Source organism: Dendrobates tinctorius, unplaced genomic scaffold, assembly GCF_039654945.1.
Source record: "Dendrobates tinctorius isolate UK_male_01 unplaced genomic scaffold, ASM3965494v1 ptg000158l, whole genome shotgun sequence".
Classification (NCBI taxonomy): Eukaryota; Metazoa; Chordata; class Amphibia; order Anura; family Dendrobatidae; genus Dendrobates; species Dendrobates tinctorius.
In genome coordinates, this window is record NW_027361825.1 from 12,134,649 (window position 1) to 12,156,861 (window position 22,213).

A 22,213-nucleotide genomic window follows, 5' to 3' on the forward strand; every position below is an offset into this window, starting at 1 on the left:
CGATCCCATAGGAATCCATTGTAAAGTGGAGCGTGTGGCCACAGTTTTACTGGATATCACAGCCTAGAATCATGCAGATATCCAATAACAATATGACTGTACTAAAACCTCATTCAGAATTTATGATCCGAGGCTTCAGTCAGCTCCGGATTCCAACGCGGTTTGGTTTTGAAGTGTCCCCCATTCAGAACCTTTTTTTGGTCTTCACAAACATGGCCGCCACTCAGTGCTTTTTCTATTGAAGGGAAATTATCACGTGGTATCATCTCTATGATTTCGCCAGGCTGCGAATGAGACACAGTCATTGGTTGTTAAAATCTCGCGAGGTTTCGTGCCCGGCATTGAATAAAAGCGTGAGGCGCTCGTTAGGCAGCGGGCTCTGGAAAGCGAATTATTAGGAATTCTCCGGCCAGAGAATCCCGTCTTGAGTGACCGAAGCCCCGGTACCATGGTAAGCGCTCCCCGGAGCCCCTTGTGTCCGGCTGACGCCCCACAGCACGTGATCAGCTGGACTACAAGTTCCAGCATCCTCCAACCATTCACCCTAATGTCATTTCGGCCAAGGGAATGCTGGGACCTGTATTTCTGCAGTATTTTAAAGTTACAGGCCACATATAAATAATAAAAGGGATTTCCTAATGTGTAAATAGCATGGCAGCCTCGTTTACTTTCCCCACTTGATATCACAGAACTGTCTCCGTTACTGTGTGTCAGTGCAGGGAAAGGTGACAAGGTTGGGTCACACTGGATGTGATTGTGGCCAAGGAGGTTCTGCTGTGCATGAACAGGACTGTCCACATTCTCTGACAGCAGGCAGGGTCTGCACGCCGGCATGGTCTGCAAACGGGCAGCCGGTGTAGTCTGCCGCTTTCCTTCACCTGAGACCTTTCTCGTCTTCTCTGCAGCTTTTCTATTCGTTTTTCAAGTCTCTGGTGGGGAAGGACGTTGTGGTGGAGCTGAAGAATGACTTGAGGTAAGAGCCGGCGTCCTGTCAGGATGGACGTATAGGTGCTGCGATGTCCAGACCGGTCTCCTGCTCCCTAACACCATGGCTTTGTATATGACTGTGAGGCTTTAAAGGGGCGGCCCAGGCTGGGACTATAGAATTGAGACAGCGCACGCGGTTGGTCATATGACCCTGTGAGTATCTTACAGCCCTGCGTCACAGGCTGTCTGGTCTCATATCCAGCTTCTCCCAATTCACCTCTAGTCAGACGGTGAGTCTGAGAACCACACACGGGGTGATGTGACAGCCCACGCGCTCTGTCTCTATCCTGCAGTTACATAATGTCCGCAGCCCTGGACCACCCCCTATAAAGGGGATTTGTCAGCAGGCTCTTGCTTCCTCATCTGAGAGCAGCATCATGTAGGAGCAGAGACCCTGTTTCCAGCGATGTGTCACTTACTGTATTTTTCGGAACATAAGGGTACGTTTCCACAGTTAGGAAACGCTGAGGATTGGACGCTGCATACAGCTGCAGCGGCCAGATGTTACAGCAACTTTGCGTTCGAAGACACTGGTGGCACACTCACGTAGACGTACATTCGGCGCGCCTTTCTAGACCGCAGCATGTCTATCTTACGGAGCGTCCAACGCGCTGCCAATACTGACCGTGGAAACATACCCTAAGGCCCCCACCTCCGTTTTAGAAGTGGAAAATAGGAAAAAAAAATTGATCCAATAATGTGGTAAAATATTTAATAACCTGTTTGACACTAATGGGGCAGAACTACTGCAGGTTGTGCAACGTTCTTGTGTGGGGACAACAGCTTAGCACAACCTGTTTGGCTCTGCAGCTGTTGCCAAACTAGAGCTCCCATCGTCCCAACCTGTCCAAGCATGATGGGAGTTGTAGTTGGGCATCAGCTGCAGGGCCACATTGACAATTTAGCTCAGCAGTACCTTTCATAACTATTTGTATGAGCCTCCTTTTTTAAATTTCACGCTAATGCCGTGCTTGCTGTGGTCGGCGCTTGCATACTTTCATGTCCTGGTGACCTCCAGGAAAATGGCGCCTGGGGCACTGCATGCTCAGATTAGCCTCCAGCAAAATGGCACCGAGGGCGCCATTTTGCTAGAGACCGCTGGAGGTTAATCTGATCATGCACTGCCTTGGCACCAATTTGCTGGAGACCACCGAATGCTTCCTGCAGTGCCAACCCTGCCTCTTGTTACCTGGCTCCACTACCACTGCAGAGCCAGATAAGCTACATTCAGACTATTAGACACTGGTCAACTTTTGACTTTTAACGGTTCGCTGGCTCCACTTCCATCTCCTCTTCCTCTCGCTGTCGGGGTACCTCAGGGCTCAGTCCTTGTCCCCCTTCTCTCTACATGGCCCCAATTGGACAGACCATCAGCAGGTTTGGGTTTCAGTACCATCTTTATACTGATGACACACAACTATACACGTCATTCCCCGACCTTACTCCCACTGTACTACAGAACGCCACTGACTGTCCGCAGTCTCCAACATCATGTCTGCTCTTTATCTGAAACTCAATATCTCCAAAACTGAACGTCTTCTGCTCCCGCCGTCTACAAACTTCCCTAAATCTGACATTTCCCTCTCGGTAATAACCATAATAACACCCCGGCAGCAGGCGCGCTGTCTGGGTGTTATGTTTGACACCAATCTCTCCTTCACATCCCATATACAATCTCTTGCCACTTACACCTAAAGAACATCTCTAGAATCCGCCCCTTTCTCACCATGGAAACAACAAAACCCCTCACTGTCGCCCTGATCCACTCCCGCCTGGACTACAGCAACGCTCTACTAATTGGCCTCCCCGTTACTCGACTTTTGCCTCTCCAGTCCCTACTTAAAGCAGCAGCCAGGGTCATCCATCTGGCTAATCGGTACTCGGACGCGTCCGCTCTTAGCCAGTACTTCAAAGTACAGTGCCTTGCGAAAGTATTCGGCCCCCTGGAACTTTTCAACCTTTTCCCACATATCATGCTTCAAACATAAAGATACCAAATGTAAATTTTTGGTTTAGAATCAACAACTAGTGGGACACAATTGTGAAGTTGAATGAAATTTATTGGTTATTTCAAATTTTTGTTGAAATTCAAAAACTAAAAAGTGGGGCGTGCAATATTATTCATCCCCTTTTACTTTCAGTGCAGGAAACTCACTCCAGAAGTTCATTGTTGATCTCTGAATGATCCAATGTTGTCCTAAATGACTAATGATGATAAATATAATCTACCTGTGTGTAATCAAGTCTCCGTATAAATGCACCTGCTCTGTGATAGTCTCAGGGTTGTTTGATGCACAGAGAGCATCATGAAGACCATGGAACACAACAGGCAGGTCCGTGATACTGTTGTGGAGAAATTTAAAGCCAGATTTAGATACAAAATTATTTCCAAAACTTTAACCCCTTAGTGACAGAGCCAAACTTTTGAAATCTGACCAGTGTCACTTTATGTGGTATTAACTCTGGAATGCTTCAACAAATCCCAGTGATTTTGAGATTGTTTTTTTTCGTGACACACTGTACTTTATGATAATGGTAAATTTAGGTCAATATGTTATGTTTTTATTTATAAAAAAATATCAAATTTGAGAAAAACGTTAAAAAATTAGCAATTTTCAAACATTGAATGCTTATCCCTTTAATCCAGATAGTCCTACCAAGCAAAAACATTCATAAATAACATTTTCCACATGCCTGCTTTACATCAGGATCATCTGTAAAATGTTTTTTTATTTTGTTAGCATTTTAGGAGGTTTAAAAATGGAGCAGTAATTTTTCATTTTATCAAGAAAATTTATTTTACAAAATTTTTTTTTTTTTTAGTGACCTATCCAGGTTTGAAGTGACTTTGGGGGTCCGATACATTGGAAAACCCCCAAAAGTGACACCATTTTAAAAACAGCACCCCCTGACATATTGAAAACTGCAGTCAGGTAGTTTATTAACCCTTCAGGTGATTTTCAGGAATTAATGCAAAGTGGCATTACAGAAATGAAAAAGTGTATTTTTACCACCTAAATGCCACTAACTTCTGAACAGGTTACAACAACCGTCAGACTCTAAGGCCGCCATTTTGGCGTGAATTGCCATGGCAAACATCACGACCACACAATCAAGATCTCAGGGTGCCAATGAGGATAAAGCGGAAGCCCCCACACTCTCTTAACCATTTATATGATGTTGTCACTATTGACAGCAGCATCTAAGGGGTTAAAAAGATTTGGATGGTTGTCAGCTATAGTGCACAGCCGACAGATGCTGGATGGTCACCTGTATGGGTAATGCTATTCTCTTATAGCTCACGTCAGTTAAAAGAAGTATTGGCGGTCATTAAGGGGTTAAACATCCCAAGGAGCACTGTGCAAGTGATCATATTGAAATGGAAGGAGTATCATACCACTGCAAATCTACCAAGACCCGGCCGTCCCTCTGAACTTTCATCTCAAACAAGGAGGAGACTGATCAGAGATGCAGCCAAGAGGCCCATGATCACTCTGGATGAACTGCAGAGATCTACAGCTGAGGTGGGACAGTCTGTCCATAGGACAACAATCAGTCGTACACTGCACAAATCTGGCCTTTAAGGAAGAGTGGCAAGAAGAAAGCCATTTCTCAAAGATATCCATAAAAAGTGTTTAAAGTTTGCAACAAGCCACCTGAGAGACACACCAAACATGTGGAAGAAGGTGCTCTGGTCAGATGAAACCAAAATCTAACTTTTTGGCAACAATGCCAAACGATATGTAAAGGCAACACAGCTCATCACCCTGAACACACCATCCCCACTGTCAAACATGGTGGTGGCAGCATCATGGTTTGGGCTTTTCTTCAGCAGGGACGGAAGATGGTTAAAATTGATGGGAAGATGGATGGAGCCAAATACAGGACCATTCTGGAAGAAAACCTGTTGGAGTCTGCAAAAGACCTGAGACTGGGACGGAGATTTGTCTTCCAACAAGACAATGATCCCAAACAAAGCAAAATCTACAATGGAATGGTTCACAAATAAATGTATCCAGGTGTCAGAAAGTCAAAGTCCAGACCTGAATCCAATCGAGAATCTGTGGAAAGAGCTGAAAACTGCTGTTCACAAACAATCTCCATCAAACCTCACTGAGCTCGAGCTGTTTGCCAAGGAAGAATGGGCAAGAATTTCAGTCTCTTGATGTACAAAACTTATACAGACATACCCCAAGCGACTTGCAGCTGTAATCGCAGCTAAAGGTGGCGCAACAAAGTATTAAGTTAAAGGGGCCGAATAATATTGCACGCCCTACTCTTCAGTCTTTAAATTTCCACAAAAATTTAAAATGACCAATAAATTTCGTTCAACTTCACAAATGTGTTCCACTTGTTGTTGGTTCTTCACCAAAAATGTACATTTGGTATCTATGGTTTGAAGCATGATATGTGGGAAAAGGTTGAAAAGTTCCAGGGAGCTGAATACTTTCGCAAGGCACTGTACTTGTTCTCACTGACAAAGCTCTCCACAGTGCAGCACCCCCCCCCTACATCTCCTCCCTCATTTCTGTCCATCGGCCTAGCCGACCGCTGCGCTCTGCAAACGACTTTCGACTAACCTCCGCTCTAATCCACATCTCCCACTCCCGACTCCAAGACTTCTCCCGTGCTGCGCCAATCCTCTGGATGCTCTACCCCATGAAATTTAGGACTATCCTCAACTTGCACAATTTTAGGCGCTCCCTAAAATCACATTTGTTCAGAGCGGCCAATCACGTTCACTAATCAGTCATTCTATGTGTAAGGGTGCGTGTGTAGCCCATTCACTATCTCCATCTATCACTCACTCCCTCAAGATGGCTGGACCATCACTGTAAATACACCCCTGTACTCTGTATCTCCCCCACCTCATTGTAGATTGTAAGCTCTCACGAGCAGGGTCGCCTTATTTTGCTTTAATCAAAGCATTTCAGAGTCATTGCCACAAAGTGACACTGGTCAGCATTGTCCGTTCTCCTCTGACGCGCGCTCACAACTATCTTATTACTACACTAGTAATTGTCTTTTTTTTTTTTTTTTTCCTCTTGCAGCATCTGTGGGACTCTGCACTCCGTAGATCAGGTAAGAGACATGTTGGGGTCACACGTCGTCAGTGCCTGTTAAATGCCCGCTGGTTCTGACTACGTGCAAGACGATTGTTGGACGGTTAAACGGGCAACCACACTTCTATGCCTACAGAACGGTCAGTAATCGTTCTGTAATTGGCAGCACTTGATCCAGTTTGCACCCTCAGTGTGCAGCCGAGACCTTTTTTTTATTTTTATTTTTTTTGTCTCTGAAATGGTGCCATTCTTGGCCGTAGGTTGTGTCTGGTATTGCCTATCGGCAAAATGTTAGTTTCATCTTCTATTTCTTTGCAGTATCTGAATATCAAACTGACTGACATCAGTGTGACAGACCCTGAGAAATATCCTCACATGGTGAGTCCTTCATCCTCCATGTTGTACTGTATGGGGCCTTGGAGTTGCAACCTGTACCAGTTGGGAGTTGTAGTCTCTCACAATGGTTGCGGAGGTGTTATATTAACCTTGTACTTCCCGGCTTGTCTTCGGGCAGCTCTCTGTAAAGAATTGCTTCATCCGGGGCTCCGTGGTCCGCTACGTCCAGCTTCCTGCCGATGAGGTGGACACCCAACTACTACAAGATGCGGCGAGGAAGGAGGCCGTGCAACAGAAGCAGTGACATGTCTGAGCGAGCGGAGACCCGAGACCAACATCCCAGCCGGCAGCCCTCCGGCGGGGGGGGGTTTACATTCACGAATAGCACTTGGACTGTTGAGATGGGCGCAAAAAGAAAATCATATACAGCCATCATGCTGACCGCAGCTGGGGGCTGCTTTTTTTTTTTTTTTTTTTTTTTTTTTTAACACGACGCAGATGAACCTTATGACTTAACTGGGTACAATCCGGTTCCTGTAGACTTCTTTTTTTTTTTTTTTTTTTTTTATCTTAATGCTAAAAGATGTGTGCACTGTTACTGCCTCCTATGAAAGGTTTTAGGGGCAAAGTGATTTTGACTTTATTTTTATGTTTTATAAATAAAAATTGTCTTGGGGTCCCACACACCCCAATGTACCCAGTGACTGGAGTGGGCTCGTACATTCACAAAGTGACTTAACGTCCTCAGTCACTTCCAATATGTCAGTTCTTGGGAGTGTATCATAATGAGAGGGAATGATATGGCTAAAGTGTGATGATTAGGGGTATTAATAAGATAGCGGCCTGGACACACATTGTAAATTTTTTTTTTTTTTTTTTTTTTTTTCCCTTCTGCATATTACTGGCAGCAGAGCTATAGGAGACTTTGTCTCTCAGCTTGTTCTGATGGGAGAGTTTAACACTTTTCTTTCTGTTCTCTTTTGTTAATTTATGTCCACAGACCATATGATTGTCGGACTGGAAAAAGACAGATAAAGAGTTCCATGCTCACTGACTGATTCTCTGTTAACTCCTTCTGTAGCCTGCAATGTGCAGAAAAGCTCAGGGCCTGTAAAAGTCAAGCAATGCTAAATTTTCAACAGAACCCAAATACAAATATTTTTATACCAAAAATAAAGGCATTAAAGTAGTTAATTTTTATATATATTTTTTTTAAAATTCTGCATATGCTTAGTGCTTATTCGATGTAAATAGTTGGGTGATTCCCTCCTTTCCTACTCTCGTCTCCTTCTCTTCGGCTTGGTTTCCCTGATGTAGATCATCAGTGGGCGGCTCACGGTCTCTCGTCCCTGCGCTTAGAATGATTTTATCAGGTTTTTTTTGTGGTATTTTCAGAATCGCTGAACTCTTTTCCTACTTTTTCTTTTATTATTGCATTTCCTTATAATGGAGAATAAACGTTCTGCGGTGGCACAGACGGGGCTGTAGACCTCACAGGACCATGCTGGTGTGGATCATCAGGGGGATGCAGGTCTGGTTATCTGCAGAGACATGGAGAGAAGAGATACATGAAAGGCAGAGATCAAGGTCTCCTCTACAGCGACCAGAGTAGAGCAAGTCTGTGATGATTGATCTGTGTATAAAATATGGGGGCTGGAATGTAATGGGGTTTGTGGTCATACTTCAGGTCAGTGGGGGGTCTGACACCTTGCACCATTACTGACCTGCAGCGCTGACTCTGCTTTCTTTTTTTTATAGCGGGCCAGAGCTGTTGAATGGTGGTGTCGATCTTCAGACCCTCCACAATCTGATATTGGTGATCGATCATAGGGACAGGATATCAATATTGTAAGGGTGGAGAAATATCTCTAGTTTTATGAGGGGAAATGCCTGTCCATGAAAAGGCTTCCACAGGTAACAACCTTTGAACACATGAGGAGGAAAGGAAGCGATTTCTATTTGGACTTCCATGAATAAGGGTTAGTGGGATTAGGAGAGTGACCCTAAGCAGAAAGCAGTTACTCCTCTTTACAAGTTATCACCTTTTGTTGATTGAACCCTGAGAACATGATGGTGATGAAGCAGCGGGGAGACGTGTGGACCACCCCTTCATTCGTGCAGTCTGGGATTGCCAGATGTAGTGGAGTACAGCACTTGGCTTTCTCTAGCGGTCCCAGAGAGCATGAATGGACAGGTGGTCCTACCATGTAACTACCGCTTCCTTCAAAGCCCTGTTTTCAGGATGAGCGGGGGTCCCAGTAGTCAGTTCCCACAACCTTTCTCTGCTGTGGACAGGTGGTCATATGTAATTTGGATGCTTCTGGCCATAGTCAGACTAGACATGTCCAGTACAAGTGTATTGAGCGAGACTATGTATAGTATGCACGTGATCACACGTATGCCAATCACATGCTTGCAGTCACCAGAGAATCCTGACAGCTCATACACTGCACGTTGTGAGGATGCACAAGTCTGCAGACTTGGACCCCGAACCTGGGCAACCCCTTTAATGTTAGTGATTGCAGCTATTTGCTGGTAGAGTTGTGGAGTTGGTGCAAATCGATTTGCATATCATATTCCATCGACGGGAAAGGGAGTATTGCATCCTTACCTGGCGGTGTCTGCAACACTGCTTTTGGCTAGCCAGCCTGGCACGACCTCATGTGTTATGCAGCAACTAAGGCGTTGCACCAGGCCAGCTAATTAAGGGCCACCAGGTAAGGAGTGATGTTCTTCCCGTCCGGCGGACACATCACTGTTCTGGGCGATGTAAAGAGACAATTCACATGATTCTCGCCAGTTCCTTCCAGTGAGGAAGGCGAAGGATGTCACCGTTTATTAGAAGCACGTTTGTGCCTTCATTTTTGTTTTCTACATGACCCACCTCGTTGTATGATGTTGTCGATGCCCCGGGTCAGCATCCTGATATTAGTCTTCGCATTCTCCTTGAGCTGGTGATATAATATGTGATTGTGTCGCCAGCAATACAGAGAGCGGCAGCACAACACAGGCGGGGGAGGACTCACCATCTGAATCAGGGTTTCCGTGTTCTGTAAGAGGTTGGAGCCGATGCTGGACTGGCTCGTTATCATTAGTCCGAGCTGACGATCTGGTGAGGAGATTGACATTTATTGATTGATGGCTGGAGTAATAGCCGTGTTGTCTTTTGCAGTCATTTCACACTTGGTACGGCACATGCAAGAAAAATTAAAAATAAATCTGCTAAATTGATATGTTTCAATCTCCTGCCATACTAATCGGTCTCCTTTTTGTCACCCTGTGCTGTATAGGATAAGATCCATAAAACCTGCAGTACAAAATAACCACAGCGACCTGATCCTTACTGATGGTCCAACTCCTGGCCGGCTAAGGGCATGTTCACAGTGAATGTTTTGGCTGCGGTTTTAGGGCCCCGTCACACATAGCGACTCACCAGCAATCCCGACAACGATATGAACTTGTCAGGATCGCTGGTGTGTCGCTACATGATCGCTGGTGAGCTGTCAAACAGGCAGCGCGGCGCTTAGAAACCCAATGTTTACCTTTGGTTACCAGCTCCAGATCGCTGGTCTCCAGCCTGCCACACGCAGCGATGCATGCTGGCCAGCGGGAGACCAGCGATCAAAAAAATGTTCAGGACGATCAGCGATACCCGGCAGGGGGGCCGGTCGCTGATACCTGTCACCCACAGCGATCTCGCTGGTGAGAAATTGCTGTTAAATCACAGAACTTGTGACTCAGCAGCGATCTCGCTAGCGAGATCGCTTTGTGTGACGGGGGCTTTAGAGCAGAAACTTTCCAAAAACCACAAGGAGTTCAAAAACCTTGAGTTTTGGTTGGAGAATTTGTGCTCTGAAAATTTAGCAAACAAAACAGAGGGTGAGCTGTGATATCACATATTGTGATTGGTGGATCCTGTGTTATCTACTGTATATAGAGGTGTTATCAGTCATTGTACAGGAGGGGGAGGAGGTTTGCTGTTACATCACCTATTAGGAGAGGAAGTATGAGATTTAAAAAAAAAAAAACCCTGATGATAAATATGAATAATACAAGATTACAATCTATATTCAGACAATAAAGGAATGTAAAAAAAAAAACTTTGCCAAAAGTTTTAGAGCCAGAGAGGGGTCTGTAGTGACGTCCAACTCTGCTCTCCTCTTCCTGCCTTTGTACTCACAGTAGGTCTTGGCAAGCAGATAATGTAGATTCTGACCTCACTCTTTCTTTTCCCAGCATGTAGTCTCCTACTTATGATTGGTCAGTGGCAGGGGAAAAAGTTCAAGCCCCCAGAGAAGAATTTCTGCTAACGCTTCTTTTCGTTATAGTGAAATATTCAGGATTGAGAGTCCTCAGTAGTTGATACCTTTTAATGGCTAACTGAAAAGATGGTAACACATTGCAAGCTTTCCAGACTACTCAGGTCTCTTCATCAGGCATAGACTAATACAAAATCTGAAGAGTCACATATTTATGCACAGCACAGCACAGAAATAACGCAATAGATAAGACAAGTGACGTGAAGCAGAACAATCATTATGGGGGAGTGCTAAACAGTTGTGGCCGTAAATATTGGAACAGTTCATAGATAAGGAGAGTGAAAGTGTCATTGTCCGGTGCTTGAGGTCTGCTCCATGGTCCTGATGCCTCCACCAGGTCAGAGAAGAAAAATTCCTTAACTGATGTAAAAAGACATAAACCCATGCGACACATTCATTCCTGCACGGAGTGTGTCAAAGATTGTCATAAACATACTCCTAGACTCTACTGGCTCTCTGAAATTTGAAGTTACCTTTCAATACAAGTAATTTCAAGAGCCCATGACCTGATACCATAGCGTCCAAGAACATTCTACATGCATCCCAAAGTCCACAAATCTGGAAATCCAGGAAGAACAATTATTTCATGTGTGGGCACCCTTAGTGGATGTGCACACGTAGTTTTTAGGTGCTGCGGATTTCTCCCCGCAAATTTTGTAAAATGCGCAGGTAAATTTCAGGTCAAAAGACCTGCGGATTAGGCTGCGGTTTTGCCCTGCGGTTTATCACCTCTACAATGGAGGAAATGGTAAACCACAGCGGAATCCGCAGAAAAGTGAAATGTCGTGCTAAAACCACTGATGTCATTCAAAAGTACAACTCGTCCCGCAAAAAATAAACATGGCCATATTGACGGAAAAATAAAAAAAGTTATGGCTCTGGGAAGGAGGGAGCGAAAAATGAAAAAAGCTCCGGTCATGAAGGGGTTAATCATCTGGACGGAGTCTGAGCCACAGCTAAAGATGTTCCGTGAACAGTTTAATCAATTTCATTCCACCATCAACCTAACACTCAACTACTCCAGCACTGAGATTAACTTTTTGGACACCATTAAGTTATAAAACAATGAAATAGAGATATCCTTGTGTCAGATGCCAATCGACCGTCCAACATACCTTAAATGGGACAATTTCCATCCAAAACACATCAAGAACTCTATTATCTATAGCCAAGCCATCAGATACAATCGTATATGTTCCAACCCCATGGATAGAGACAAACACCTTGGTCGCCTCAGAAAGACCTTTTTGAATCAGGGTTACCATCCAAGAACAATTGAAAACCAAATTACAAGAGCCACCAGATTGTCAAGGAATCACCTGCTACATTACAAAACTAAGGATGAAAATAACCGGGTGCCTCTAGTAGTCACCTACAATCCAAATCTGGAGGTGCTAAGGGGAGCTGCACGGAAATTACAACCTTTACTGCAAAACCATGCCCGATTACAATCCATATTCCAGACCCCCCACTGCTGTGCTTTAGGCAGCCCCCAAATCTAAGAAGCATCATTTTCAGAAGCTCCCTGTCCTCTCCAACAGCTGCAGGAACCTTTCTTTGCAACCAGAAAAAATGGTAAGCCTGTCCATTCATAATGACCACGGACAAGATAAAGATCCCCAATTCACATCAGGACTACAAGATCCCAGGTACTTTCAGGTGCGTCACATCTAATGTACTTAATTATTTGTACTAAATGTACAACTGGGGGTCTGTAGTGGGGGAGACCGGGCAAAAACTGAGAACAAGGATGAATGCTCATCGTCACACAATAAGAAGAAAGGATGGAGCTACCTGTGGCAAAACATTTCTGTATCCCTGATCACAGCAACGTGGATATGAAATTACTTGTTTTGAAAAGTAAGTCTCAGAGAGACAGAAGAGTCTGGGAGTATAAAGTCATGATGACCTTTGACACACTCAGAGCAGGAATGAATGTGTCACATGGATTTATGCCTTTTTACATCAGTTAAGGAATTTTCTCCTCTGACCTTGTGGGGGCATCACACAACACAGAACCAGACCTCAATCACCAGACAATGACAGTTTTACCCTCCTTTTCTATGAACTGTTCCAATATTTACAGCCACAATTGTTTCTCCCTCTTCCACAATGATCGTCACTTGTATTATTTATTGCATTATTTCTCTGCTGTGTTGTGTATAAATACAATTGCAATTAGTTACCATCTTTTCAGTTAGCCATTAAAAGTGATCAACCACTGAGGACTCTCAATCCTGAATATTTTTCTATCTACTGGCTAACACGGTACAAAGATATACATCTTTCCTATATTGGTTATAGTGGAAATTAGCATATTAGTCCCCATAAAGTTTACTAGCTAATATCTTTGCAACAGAGACGAGAAATTAAAATAAATAAATAATGATAGTTGCTATACCATGATGTGGCCAATGTACCATGCTAAAACTGGTGAAGGGTTATTGGCCTGAAGCTGCCACTAGAGGGAGCATGAGAGCTTCCTACAAAGCTTTCCAATGTATCAGCGAATGCATTGAGCGCCCTCTCGGAACCTATTTAGATAGAAAAAAAAAACTGTGTTTTCTGCTACTTTGGCCAATGTGTTCTGTTCATTTATTATGCTTTGTTTATATAGCGCTATCTCACAATCTAAATTCCCTATCAATATGTCTTTGGAGTGTGGGAGGAAGCCCACTCGAAAACGGGGAGAATATACACACTCCTTGTAGATGCTGGGATTTGAACCCAGGACTCCAACGCTGCAAGCATGCAGTGCTAACCACTGAGCCACCGTGCTACCCCCCTTGCAGTACTGTTCTTAATGTTAAAAACACCAGAAACAAAACATACCCATATACCGTATTTTTCGCACTATAAGACGCACCAGACCATAAGACGCACCTCAAATTTTCAGAAGGAAAATAGAGAAAAAAATAATGTGTCAAATGGGGGTCCGTCTTGCAGTCCGAATTCAGCTTACCAGGGAAGGGATCCGGCACAGGTGGAGGAGTGGTCACAGGGGTCATTCAGTGGTCCAGGCTCGTGCTGTGGCGGCAGCTCTGTGCTGGCGTAGTTGGGCTGTGCTGGGGCAGGTGTGCTGTGCTGGGGCAGGTGTGCTGTGCTGGGAAAGCTGGGCTGCGCTGGGGCAGGTGGGCTGTGCTAGGGCAGCTGGACTGTGCTGGAGCTGCTGGGCTGTGCTGGGGAAGCTGGGCTGTGCTGGGGCATGTGGGCACTGTGGTGGGGTGCAGGAGCGGCAGCTCCAATGTAGGAGCAGCGGCTTCGCCGGCATTTCTTCAAAGCCCAGAGGCCCCCCCGCGCGTCCGTTGCTGGCTGCCGCCATGTTGCGGTGGCCTCCGGGAACATGGACGCCGGGAAGATGGCCGCCGGTCCGGGGACGGCGCATGCTCAGGTTCAGATCTCGTCCCGAGATCTCGTTGCTGAGATTTGAATCTCGTCTCCCGAGATCTCGGGACGAGATCTGAACCTGAGCATGCGCCGTCCCCGGACAGGCGGCCATCTTCCCGGCGTCCATGTTCCCGGAGGCCACCGCAACATGGCGGCAGCCAGCAACGGATGTGCGGGGGCCTCCAGGCTTTGAGGAAATGCCGGCAGAGCCCCCCACGGAGCACAGAGAGCCGCTGCCCCTGCACCGGACCACCACACCACAGAACCCCGGAATGGTCGGAAGTGAGTATATTGCGACCATAAGACGCACCCCCCACTTTCCCCAAAAAATTTTTGGGAAAAAAGTGTGTCTTATGGTCCGAAAAAGTAATCTGATCCATCAAACCTTTCATTGTTCCTTTAAAGGGGTTGTGCTATAAGAAATACTAGCTGAAGAGCCCGGCGCTGCCCGGGCATAGTAACTAACTGTGGTTAGTTATAACAAATTATAATTATCTTCCATTCCATAGTCCCGTGCCCATATACCCATCATAAATATCCACGATCCCATAGGCCCATGCCCATGTACCCATCATACATATCCTCCATCCCATAGTTGAGTGCCCATATACCCATCACACATCCTCCATTCCATAATCCCATGCCCATATACCCATCACACATCCTTCATCTCATAGTCCCATGCCCATATACCCATCATACATATCCTCCATCCCATAGTCCCGTGCCCATATACTCATCACACATCCTCCATCCCATAGTCCCATGCCCATATACCCGTCATACAGCTGTGGCCAAAAGTATTGACACCCCTGCAATTCTGTCAGATAATACTCAGTTTCTTCCTGAAAATGATTGCAATCACAAATTCTTTGGTATTATTATCTTCATTTAATTTGTCTTAAATGAAAAAAACACGAAAGAGAATGAAGCAAAAAGCAAAACATTGATCATTTCACACAATACTCCAAAAATGGGCCGGACAAAAGTATTGGCACCCTCAGCCTAATACTTGGTTGCACAACCTTTAGCCAAAATAACTGCGACCAACCGCTTCCGGTAACCATCAATGAGTTTCTTACAATGCTCTACTGGAATTTTAGACCATTCTTCTTTGGCAAATTGCTTCAGGTCCCTGATATTTGAAGGGTGCCTTCTCCAAACTGCCATTTTTAGATATCTCCACAGGTGTTCTATGGGATTCAGGTCTGGACTCATTGCTGGCCACCTTAGAAGTCTCCAGTGCTTTCTCTCAAACCATTTTCTAGTGCTTTTTGAAGTGTGTTTTGGGTCATTGTCCTGCTGGGAGACCCATGACCTCTGAGGGACACCCAGCTTTCTCACACTGGGTCCTACATTATGCTGCAAAATTTGTTGGTAGTCTGCAGACTTCATAATGCCATGCACACAGTCAAGCAGTCCAGTGCCAGAGGCAGCAAAGCAACCCCAAAACATCAGGGAACCTCCGCCATGTTTGACAGTAGGGACCGTGTTCTTTTCTTTGAATGCCTCTTTTTTTCTCCTGTAAACTCTATGTTGATGCCTTTGCCCAAAAAGCTCTACTTTTGTCTCATCTGACCAGAGAACATTCTTCCAAAACGTTTTAGGCTTTTTCAGGTAAGTTTTGGCAAACTCCAGCCTGGCTTTTTTATGTCTCGGGGTAAGAAGTGGGGTCTTCCTGGGTCTCCTACCATACAGTCCCTTTTCATTCAGACGCCGACGGATAGTACGGGTTGACACTGTTGTACCCTCGGACTGCAGGGCAGCTTGAACTTGTTTGGATGTTAGTCGAGGTTCTTTATCCAACATCCGCACAGTCTTGCGTTGAAATCTCTTGTCAATTTTTCTTTCCGTCCACATCTAGGGAGGTTAGCCACAGTGCCATGGGCTTTAAACTTCTTGATGACACTGCGCACGGTAGACACAGGAATATTCAGGTCTTTGGAGATGGACTTGTAGCCTTGAGATTGCTCATGCTTCCTCACAATTTGGTTTCTCAAGTCCTCAGACAGTTCTTTGGTCTTCTTTCTTTTCTCCATGCTCAATGTGGTACACACAAGGACACAGGACAGAGGTTGAGTCAACTTTAATCCATGTCAACTGGCTGCAAGTGTGATTTAGTTATTGCCAACACCTGTTAGGTGCCACAGGTAAGTTACAGGTGCTGTTAATTACACAAATTAGAGAAGCATCACATGATTTTTCGAACAGTGCCAATACTTTTGTCCACCCTCTTTTTTATGTTTGGTGTGGAATTATATCCAATTTGGCTTTAGGACAATTCTTTTTGTGTTTTTTCATTTAAGACAAATTAAATGAAGATAATACCAAAGAATTTGTGTTTGCAATCATTTTCAGTAAGAAACTGAGTATTATCTGACAGAATTGCAGGGGTGTCAATACTTTTGGCCACAACTATCCTCCATCCCATAGTCAACCATTATGTCATCATAATGAGCGGCGGGGCTTGCAACCTATGATGCATCAGCGTCGCCATGGCAACCATTATGACATCATAATGAGGGGCGGGGCTTGATACACACACACTTTTTCCCCATTGTGTAGATAGGGGCAAAATTGTTTGGTGAATTGGAATGCGCGGGGTTAAAATTTCGCCTCACAACATAGCCTAGGACACTCTCGGGGTCCAGACGTGTGACTGTGCCAAATTTTGTGGCTGTAGCTTCGACGGTGCGGATGCCAATCCTGGACATACACACACATACACATACATACATACATACCCACATTGAGCTTTATATATTAGATATGTAAACTTCCCATGGGATAGATGATAAATATATGATCGCAGGACGCTGATCACTGGGATGCCCACTGGTCATGAGAGCAGAGGTAACCACAATCCACCGCGCTGCACCGGAAGTACGCCGACCGCCAAATTGGAATACCCAAGTGATGGGTATTCCAATATGGCACCCGTTGGTGGTTCCAGGCCCTTCCATAGCACCACCAGCGGGACACCGCCGGAACCCCCCGCCGTCGCCGGACCGCCACCGCTGCTGGACCCACCGCCACCGGACCTGCTGCCTGCCCACCCACCTCTGTGCAGTCACAGCCGGCAGGAAAGACTGCGGCTTGCGGCCTCTGCTGGAGATGGGGTGTGGGCTTCGCCGCACCCCATCTCCAGCACAGGCCACAAGCCACGGTCTTTCCTTCTGGCTGCCCGTTGCTGCCGCGGGACCCCCCGCCGCCACTGTTGGCCATGCACCCGGACCCGCCGCTGCCAACGAGGGGGTATAACGAGGGGGGTGTAACGAGGGGAGGGGGGTATCACACACATGTACATACACGAAAAACACACACATGCACACACACGTACTTAAATATACACACGTACTCACATATACACACACACACACATGTACTCACATCTCCAGCACTGGCCGCAAACCACCCTCTTTCCTGCCGGCTGTGACTGCACGGAGGTGGGTGGGCAGGCAGCTGCGGGACACACACACACATGTACTCACACACACATGTACTCACACACACGTACTCACACACACACACACACGTACACATACACACACACACACACACACATGTACACACGTACACACATGTACACACACGTACTCACAAACACACTTCCCTCCCGATGCGATATCGGGCACACCTCTAGTAGGATATATTCACGATACCTGCCGGCCAAATATGTGTCCAGGCAATTTTCCGACATGATTCAGTCGGAAGCGAGCGGCATCGGAGTAATGCTGTAAGAATATCATGATTAGAGATGATTGATCAATTTGCAGCACGCTGGTTCAGTGGCCACATCAGTAGCCCGTGGCCACTGAATTGGAGTCCTGCAAGCCATCTCCTGTCAACATCCTTGCAGCCTCTTCTGATTAGTAGGCCCTCCGCGCCCACATGTGCGCATCCTACCGCAATGATGAAATCGTGCCTGATCTAAAATGACAAGAGGCACAGAGGATGCCGGCATGTGGGAGGCAGGTCACAGGATCCCGTCTGATAGACATGGACTACTGATATGACCGCTGGATCAGGGTTTCGCAAATGGTTTCTCTCATCTCTAATTAGCATACTAGTACTGACTTTTCCAATATGACATTTATGTGAATTTTTCCTCCATAGTCAGTCAGTCATCCAACATGCGGTGGTGCTAAGTAGTGTGTACCCTAATGTTGGTAGAGATCCTCGCTTTCTGGCAGTTGTACAATGACATAGTCCTTATGGCAAACAGGAAGGTTTATTACAGTTCATAAACTTTCAGCAAACAAACAGAAAACTGCCTTTTCTCTGGTATAAAAAACAAAATAATACAGTGTCCTGCAATGTGTACTCATCCATATAAACTACAGTGTACATCTCTCTGTCTCAGGCTGAGCCTAAACCCTAGTAAAAGTCTATCCACCTCCCACACGTAGACCCTGAATGAGGCAGCTGAACTGCCTTAAATAGTCCTTTCCAAGGACTGGTCCTGGAGGTATGGGAACAGCCAGTCCCATGCAGCTCTTCTGGATGTTCCTAAAACCCGAACCCAAAATCTGGACCCATTAAAAAAAATTATCCATGCTGGAGCCTGCTTCTTAAGGTCCTACATCACTGAGGCTTGCCACCTCAGCGACACATACCTCCCATCCAGGATTTGTCCAGCTGCAACTTTGCATGTTATAGGACTCTGTGCAGACACGGTTACCTGGTACATTAATGACTGCCACCTGAACTTCACACAGAGTCAGAGTATCGAAGCGGTTCGGCATAACCACAGTGATATATCGTCCAATGCTCCCGAAACATGGAACGCTGGTGGTTGATCCTGCAGGCATAGACTTGATGACTGAGCAGCTAGAAGAAGAAAGGATGCAAGGCTGTTAAAGGGCCGATGCACATGTACATCTTTGGAGAAAATATCAGGGGCGACACTTAGTAAGTCGATGCTTTAATATTGTCAGATCCTAAAACCATCTTTTCATCTGCTCACCTTGGGTTATACACTCCATAGTCTTCCAGACTCTCTCCCACATGGATCTCGGCCCAGGGCACCTGACTGGTCAGGTCATCTGCCTGATCCATGAGCTGGCTGGTAATGGTGACTGTGTTGATTAGATAGCCACGTCTCAGGTCCACGGTCCACCATGGCTGGTATTCATAGGTTGTCTTACTGCAGGAGCCGCTCCGATAATCGGTATTGGTGTTGCCGTCTATTGCGAGGTGAGCTTCCCCCTGCCCTAGGTATGAGCTGGACTGAAAAGCGAGACCCTGCAGAGCCACATTCACTGCTGGAAGAGAGGACAGACATGGCTGTATATAATCTGTCTGGGCTTCAGACGTCTAAGCATTGATTACGTCAGTTTATTTTGCACAGGATGGGAGTTCTGTCCATTAAAGTGATTATGGGACCTATAAAAGGCCTATAACACACCTGCATTACAGCAGATCAGAAGGGCAATAAAGCTCCTGACACCGTATAAAGCAAATCGGGCCATGCATCTCTACAAGGAGGTCTAGCTATAAAGTTTGTGTAGTCATATATAATGTGATGGAGCAGCATAGTCCTGGAGAAACCCCTGAGTAGGATCCCATGTAGCTATCGTAACTATGCACCAGCTACGACGAACCCTACCCTTATTTAGGCAATACTCATGCTTTATCGTAAGAGAAGGTTCACATAACCATCCATCACAGCTTCACTGCAGGTCTCGTGATCTGCGCTAACAATATCATAAGCCGATATGACATTAGTTTGGATCACGGGATCCATTCATATGAACGCCCAATGTGTTAGGTTGCCTCTTTAGATGAAAGTACATGGAAGGAGCATGGTCATGGCACCATCAGCACAGATCCCCAATGCCGGGACCACAAAGGGTATTTTCACAATGGGCAGATTTATTGCACAACTTTTGGCTCCATTCCATTGTCTTGTCATCATCGTTATATCACGTGGCTGCTGACAGGCTGCAGCCAGTTACTATTTCATCAAAGCAAACAGAATATTGATGAGGAACAGCTGATCGACGTTCGTTGACTAGCTGCAGGAGCCACGTAGCAAAACAAGACCACCTAACCCGCTCGTGATGCCCCTGGTCACACCACAGTCAACAGATCTGCAGATTTTAGGTTTCCTACAGAACTCAATGGGAATCCTCAGCCAACTACAAAATGGATAAGCTTACCATCATGCCAATAAGATCTACTGCAATAAATATATTAAAAATGTGCCTCAATAAGGGTCAAAGAGTCCTTCTTATGGAGCTCTGAGTAAAATACTGCCACGTAAATGGCAAAATTATTCGGTCCCACAACTGCCTGTAGGTGGTGCATGATGCATTTTTAAAGTCTACTAAGAAAACTATGTAAATTAATAATGACAGTGTGATTATAAAAGACATAACATTATTTACTTTATTAGTCCAAAAATTAACTTACCCACAGATTCCACCTTTGTTTCATACTTTAAGCCTGTTGACACAACATGATATATGATATATGTGACAAATTAACAGAATGTATACAATCCAAATGCAAAATAAAAGTAAGAAAATTATATCTGGAGTGTTATTCCTAATCTGAACAGCCTAAACCCATAGCTTATGATAGAATATACCAAATTGGTATGTTTAAAAAAATATGGTACTCCTATGGGGTCTTAAGGGATCTCTGAACTGAAACACTTAATAGTGAAAGGTGGTTGTAAGGTGCTGATATGTTCTTTAGCAAGAACTTCAGTCAACAATCCCCTATAGTACTAGTTACTCCATAGCATATCTAAACTTCTATGTAATCCGTCAAATCCTACACCTGTCATCCTGCTCCAATGATTGTGTGAATTGTCAGACTGCTAAATACACATTCCATGTGTAAATGGAATCTGAAGACTTTATGCCAATAATTAAAAACCCACATATATCCAGTACCCAATTTGCCTGACCCTCAAATGTCAGAAAGTGTGAGCCGTAGTGAATGTCTTCCAACTCTTCTCCAATCTGGGAAAATTATTAAATCAAATCATGGGAAAGAAAGCTGAGCAAGTCCTTGTCCCATTGTTCAAAAATTTGGGTTCAGTGGTGGAGCGAGGTTGAGAAGGGACTTCTTATGACATAGGTCTCACTGCTGGGACCCCCAGCGATTGGCTATAATCTGTCTGGGAATTTATGATTTCTATCACTCACCTCCAAGCTCAATAAATAGGAGAATTGCTGGGAAAGTCTTCATCTCTTCCAGATATCCAGATAATATACGTTCATTACTTTCTGTGTTGCTCCACCGTTCCCTGGCATTTTGCATAACAAATCAGGACTATGTTAGTGTATGTAGATCATTAGCCACTAAACCTTGAGTCAACAGCTTATTCGTAGAGCTGTGGCTACCGCTCATACCTATGTATGTAAAATGTATCTGGTACAGTGGGGTTACATCAGTGAAGATCACAGGATGTGGTGTGAGGTTCTTCAGCAGCTGAGGTATGAATTGTGATGTTCTGCAGCAGCTGAGGTATATATTATGAGGTTCTGAATCCATGTTAGTTCTCCATGATGTATTCTACAGTGTTGTGAAAAAGTGCACCCTTCCTGATTTCCTATTCTTTTGCATGTTTGTCACACTTAAATGTTTCAGATCACCAAAAAAATTTAACTATTAGACAAAGATAACAAAAGTAATCACAAAATACAGTTCTTAAATGAATGTCTTTATTATTAAGGGAAACAAAAATCCAAACCTACAGGACCCTGTGTGAAAAAGTGATTGCCCTCTAAACCTAATAACTGGTTTGGCTACCCTTAGCAGCAACAACTACAATCAAGCACTTGCGATAACTGGCAATGAGGTTACAACGTTCTGGAGAAATGTTTGCTCACTCATCTTCGCAGAATTGTTGTAATTCAGCCACATTGGAAGGTTTCCAAGCATGAACCGCCTTTTAAAGGTCATGACACAGCATCTCAATCGTATTAAGGTCAGGACTTTGACTTGGTCATGTTATGACTCAGGACGGGATGGTTCAGCCTCCGTCCTGGTCAGGTCAGGGTTAATGCTGGTTCGCCTCTCTTTGGTTCTGGGGCGGTTATTTAATGCTGGTTGTTCCTGGGTCTGGTGTCGGTGATACTTCCGTTTTACTTGGCTAATGTGCTGGCT

At 45.2% G+C, this 22,213-nt stretch overlaps 2 protein-coding genes across 2 annotated transcripts; one reads left to right on the top strand and one right to left on the bottom strand.

Moving 5' to 3' along the window:
* The first annotated feature begins 293 nt into the window (after positions 1-293).
* LSM2 (LSM2 homolog, U6 small nuclear RNA and mRNA degradation associated) lies at positions 294-7,082 on the top strand. The gene is made up of 5 exons (XM_073548959.1): positions 294-451; positions 906-973; positions 6,039-6,069; positions 6,369-6,428; positions 6,565-7,082. Exons 1-5 carry the CDS (start codon positions 449-451, stop codon positions 6,688-6,690), a joined length of 288 nt encoding a protein of 95 aa, XP_073405060.1. The 5' UTR covers positions 294-448; the 3' UTR covers positions 6,691-7,082.
* A 2,139-nt stretch (positions 7,083-9,221) lies between these two features.
* Positions 9,222-21,292, bottom strand: LOC141051858 (fucolectin-like). Its single transcript, XM_073548958.1, has 6 exons — positions 21,250-21,292; positions 20,507-20,539; positions 19,059-19,356; positions 18,774-18,922; positions 9,413-9,495; positions 9,222-9,337 (listed from the first exon to the last, which is right to left on the bottom strand). Exons 1-6 carry the CDS (start codon positions 21,290-21,292, stop codon positions 9,245-9,247), a joined length of 699 nt encoding a protein of 232 aa, XP_073405059.1. The 3' UTR covers positions 9,222-9,244.
* Between the last annotated feature and the right edge of the window lie 921 nt (positions 21,293-22,213).

Coding starts and splice junctions, on each gene's coding strand:
- LOC141051858 (XM_073548958.1), bottom strand. CDS start 21,292: ATGAAGACTTTCCCAGCAATTCTCCTATTTATTGAGCTTGGAG. Junction 18,923..19,058: donor TATGGAGTGTATAACCCAAG/GTGAGCAGATGA, acceptor TTCTTCTTCTAG/CTGCTCAGTCATCAAGTCTA. Junction 9,496..18,773: donor GGCAGTCATTAATGTACCAG/GTAACCGTGTCT, acceptor TCTCCTCACCAG/ATCGTCAGCTCGGACTAATG.
- LSM2 (XM_073548959.1), top strand. Junction 974..6,038: donor GAGCTGAAGAATGACTTGAG/GTAAGAGCCGGC, acceptor TTCCTCTTGCAG/CATCTGTGGGACTCTGCACT. Junction 6,070..6,368: donor CTCTGCACTCCGTAGATCAG/GTAAGAGACATG, acceptor ATTTCTTTGCAG/TATCTGAATATCAAACTGAC.